Source organism: Thamnophis sirtalis, unplaced genomic scaffold, assembly GCF_051295495.1.
Source record: "Thamnophis sirtalis isolate CommonGarterSnake01/CBP01778 unplaced genomic scaffold, rThaSir2_p1.2 scaffold_3, whole genome shotgun sequence".
Classification (NCBI taxonomy): Eukaryota; Metazoa; Chordata; class Lepidosauria; order Squamata; family Natricidae; genus Thamnophis; species Thamnophis sirtalis.
Genome location: NW_028261383.1, coordinates 7,394,958 through 7,399,603, shown reverse-complemented (window position 1 = coordinate 7,399,603; position 4,646 = coordinate 7,394,958). Strand labels below are relative to the sequence as shown.

General features: G+C 40.5%; 1 protein-coding gene across 1 annotated transcript; it reads left to right on the top strand.

The window, feature by feature from the left end:
• Positions 1–715: 715 nt before the first annotated feature.
• LOC148047088 (vomeronasal type-2 receptor 26-like) lies at positions 716–4,309 on the top strand. Its single transcript, XM_087707739.1, has 3 exons — positions 716–835; positions 2,913–3,039; positions 3,414–4,309. The coding sequence occupies exons 1-3, from the start codon at positions 728–730 to the stop codon at positions 4,307–4,309; spliced, it is 1,131 nt and encodes a 376-aa protein (XP_087563865.1). The 5' UTR covers positions 716–727.
• The last annotated feature ends 337 nt before the right edge of the window (positions 4,310–4,646 follow it).

The following is a 4,646-nucleotide window of genomic DNA, read 5'->3' as shown; positions in this document are numbered from 1 at the left end:
GCTCAACCGGATCCTGCTGGACCACAGCACTATACTATTCATCCTATCCTATTCTAAATATTTCTTATATGTACCATATAATTCTAATGGTGACTTTAGCTAGTAAGAGGGATCATCTTTCACAGTGAAGATCTGGGGTCTCTTCTCCACGCCAAGTGGTGCATCTATCACATCAATGCAGAGTTTCATAAGCACAGTCTGCTAGTATAGCAAAGGCCCCCATAGTCATTCTCACAGTGAGCAAAGATTTTTCTCCTCCTATCTGCCCATTGACCTGCACACCAGTTGTTAAAAGGATTGTTTCTGTGTGGGGCATTTAATTTTGGCTCCATTGGCAAAATTCCTTCTGTGTGCTTTTGCATATCCATTTCCTTCAGAGGTTTTAATTTTGGACATCATCAGCTCATCAGTTGGTTTGCCAAATCTCCAGTGACAATTATGAAACAGAAGAGGTAAAGTTCACCATCCTTCTCATTTTGCTTCCTTTTAACAAGATTTTTATTCTGTATTCCTCAGTACAGAGTCTTCATTCCAGCTCAAATGTAGATGTCTTGCCAGAGAACTTTCTTTGTTTATGTAACATTTCTCATTTTCTCTTCCATTCCAGCTTCATTCTTTCCTTCAAACCTCTCAGTTTTATAATAATTGTATTGATGGGGTATATTTGAATGAGAATGGAGTGCTGGTAGCAGACCTGGACATTGTGAATTGGATGATTTTCTCCAATATGTCTGTCAGCAAAGTGACTGTTGGGAGTTTAGAAAGGCAGGGATCCTCGGATTTCAAGTTGATGATCAAGCAAAATGCTACTGCAAAGATGGAAATGCTGAACAAGGTGGGGAAAAGGCTTTTATCTATCCTTTCTGAAGGTCTTACCAAGAGAATTCCAGAGTTGGGACAGGAATGCCATCTCTGTTTTCCCAGAGAGGAAACATATTCATTGGTTACATGTTCAGGTGTCTGAGAAAAGTATCCTTAACTATTCCATTCTATCAGTTTTCTGCAAGGCAGCGAGATTTAAATTGTGGGGCAACATGAATCATTTCACCAAAGCAGAAAATTCATCCAACTTTATCTTGAGCATGTACATTGGAAATGTAAACTATAAAGAACCTTAGATTCTAGAAGGAATGCAGAGAAGAGGAGCAAGGAAGATAAGGGGACTGGAGGCTCAACCAAATGATCAACAGTTTTGGGAACTTTGAATGTCTGGTCTAACAAAAAGAACATTTGGAGTAGGGGTGGTTTTCAAATACTACCTATTCTGTGGGCATGGGCTATTCTGTGGGCATGGCTTGGCAGTCATGTGACTGGGTGGGCATGGCCAACTTGATGTCACTCACCAGGAGATGTCATGGATTGGGTAAAATATGGTGAAGCTCACTTAACAATGCTCTTGCTTAGCAACCAAAATTTTGGGCTCAATTGTAGTCATAAGTCAAGGCATGGCAGCCTTGTCGTAGTAAACTCCTTCTCCTTTCTGGCGATTTTCCTCTCTGTTAGCGGCACCAAAATAATCCAGACAATGTAAGGTTTCCTGCTGCAGCAGGGGATTGGACTAGATGACCTCTGAGTAGTCGTCTAGCCCTAATTGCCGTGCTGTTCATTCGTTCATTTGTTCTTTCTTTCTTTCTTTCTTTCTTTCTTTCTTTCTTTCTTTCTTTCTTTCTTTCTTTCTTTCTCCCCTCCTTCCCTCTGTGGGAAGAAACCAACCCTCTCCCCCAATAAACTATTACTCCCAGAAAGGCTCATTCCACATTCCTGCCAGATAGAGATCATGAACCTATAGAAAGTTTAGCTCCATTCACAAGCAGAGAATAATCCAAACCCTTTTAAAAACACAAAGCCCATATTGCACAAACCCCAAAACTTCAAACACATAGAACCATATAAGAATCCTACCTTTTATCCAGTTTGTTGTTCAGTTGACCCAGAAACAAACTGCTGAATGTCACTTTGCAAACTTCCTTTTGAGCAGCTTTTCAATTTAAAGCAGATTTTAATTTAAAGTTTGCAGCATTAAGACTTGTGCTCTTCAACTCCGAGAATTCCACAGCCAGGCATGCTCAGTTCTGATTTAAAGTGACAACATTTGTTTTTCTCCTTGGCTGAATCCCTGCTAAAAAGTGAGATTCCTTCTTTATTCTTCTTTCTCTTTCTTTCTCCCTTCCCTTCCCTTCCTTCCCTCCCTCCTCCCTCCCTCCCTCTCTCTTTTAATTTTTAATACTTCTTTTCTTTTGCCTAAACTGGCAGGTAAAAGGGGCTTTTAAAAAAAGCTTTTGACTAAGGTCCAGGTGTGTGGCTATTACCGGTCCAATCCACCAGATTTTCACTATCTCTTTTGCTGTACCATACCGGGAAAAACCCACCTCTGACTAGGGGCGACATTATAGCAGTCTCCCAATATTTGACGGGCTGTTACAGAGAAGGTGTCAACCTATTCTCCAAAACATCAGCAGACAAGACAAGAAGTAGCAGATGGAAACTTATCAAAGAGAGATCCCAGCTAGAATTAAGGAGAAATCTCCTGTCAGTAAGAACAGCTTTTCTCCAGAAGTTGTGGCTACTCTACAACAGGAGATTTTAAAGAAGAAATTGGACATCTATTTGTCCACAATGGTATGGCCTCCTGCTTGAGCAAGGAGCTGGACTAGAAGACCTCTAAAGTCCCTTCCAACTCTGTTATTCTGTATTCTGTAAAAAATTGTGGGTGAGAAACTTTAGAAGAGAGAATTAATAGGCAACAAACAACTGAATCATTTTGATGAGCTCCAAGGTTTTTTTTTTTTTTTTGAGACTTCAAATTTAGCAAAGCTAAGCCTTGAATTGGAGATACCCAACTTTTCTTTTTACCTGTTTAAGAAATACAATAAATGATGTTGTGGATGTTATTTCTTTCTCTCTCTAACCAGCCCCTGCCCACTTCCAGATGTGTGGAAAGTTGTTCTCCTGGATTCATGAAGGTGGCTCAGGAAGGGAAGCCTATCTGCTGTTACAATTGTCACCCATGTGCAGAAGGAAGCATCTCCACCCTGGAAGGTAGGTGATGGCAGGAGAAAGTCTATTTGGAAGGAGAATGAACCTGATATTTTCCACGAGCATGCATTTTTGAAGACTTGGTCAGCGGGCCCCATCCCTTTGAATATACAACTTAATAAATGCATAAAATATGCATTTATTTCATACTGAACTATAAAAAATTAATCTGGTATTCTGATCAAGTAAACTGGGTTACAAATTATGGATAAAGATACAGGATAATGTTCCCATATCTCAGAGGCTGTCACAAAGAAGAGGGAATCAAGCTACTCTCCAAAGCATTTGAGGGTAGGAAAAGAAGCAATGGAGAGAAGCAATTTAGCATTTTATTAAAGGACATGTTAAAGGGAGATCCTATTCTTGCTCTTTTTCAGATGCCGACAAATGTATCAAATGTCCAGAAGATCAACATCCAAACACCAATCGAATTCACTGTATTCCCAAGATTAAAAGCTATCTTTCTTATAAGGAAAATCTGGGGATCATCCTGATTGCCATTGCCTTGTTCCTCTCTTTAACCACAGGTTTTGGTTTGGGGATCTTCATTAAATTCATGGAAACACCAATTGTCAAAGCCAACAACCGTGACCTCTCCTACATTCTCCTGATCTCCCTCCTGCTTTCCATCTTGACCTCTTTCCTATTCATTGGCCAGCCAAGGAAGGTAACCTGCCTCCTCCAACAAACAGCCTTCAGCATTATATTCTCACTTGCCATTTCTTCAATCTTGACCAAAACGATCACAGTGGTGTTAGCCTTCTTGGCCACAAAACCAGGGAATAAAGTGCAGAGATGGTTGGGGAAAAGCTTGGCCAATTCCATTGTCCTTTCTTGTTCTGGCCTCCAAGTTGTCATCTGCAGCATCTGGTTGGGAACGTTCCCTCCATTTCCTGATTCAGACATGTACTCTCAACCTAGAGAGATCATCCTACAATGCAATCAAGGCTCTGTCACCATGTTTTATGTGGCCCTTGGATACATGGGCTTCTTGTCTGCTATTTGCTTTACAGTGGCTTTCCTGGCCAGGAATCTCCCTGGGGCCTTCAATGAAGCCAAGTTGATCTCTTTCAGCATGCTGGTCTTCTGCAGTGTCTGGGTGTCCTTTGTGCCAGCCTATATAAGCACTAAGGGGAAGTACATGGTGGCTGTTCAGGTCTTCTCCATCTTGGCCTCCAGTGCTGGCTTGCTGGTCTGCATCTTCAGCCCGAAATGCTACATTATCATTTTTAGGCCAGATCTGAATACCAAAGAACATTTGATGTCAAAATAAAATTTAAAAAATGACTTTTACAAATCTTTTTTTTCCAAAAATGTCATTTTAGTAGGCTTGATTAATAGGTTTTCATAATTTAAATATTACAAATATTACACATATTCCAAATGTAGGACACATTTGTTTCTCTACCCTATAAATAGACTTACCCACCTTTTTTTTTTGCCTGAGTTATCTGGTGATTTGAACTTTGTGGTGGGCAAAGAAGCCACATAACAAGGGTAAAAGTATTTCTTCAAGGATCAAGCTCTAATCAGCTCCTTATTAGATTATCAGAGCCCAAATGAAATGGGGGGGGGAGAGGGGACATATTATCAGAATGGATGGTTACTTA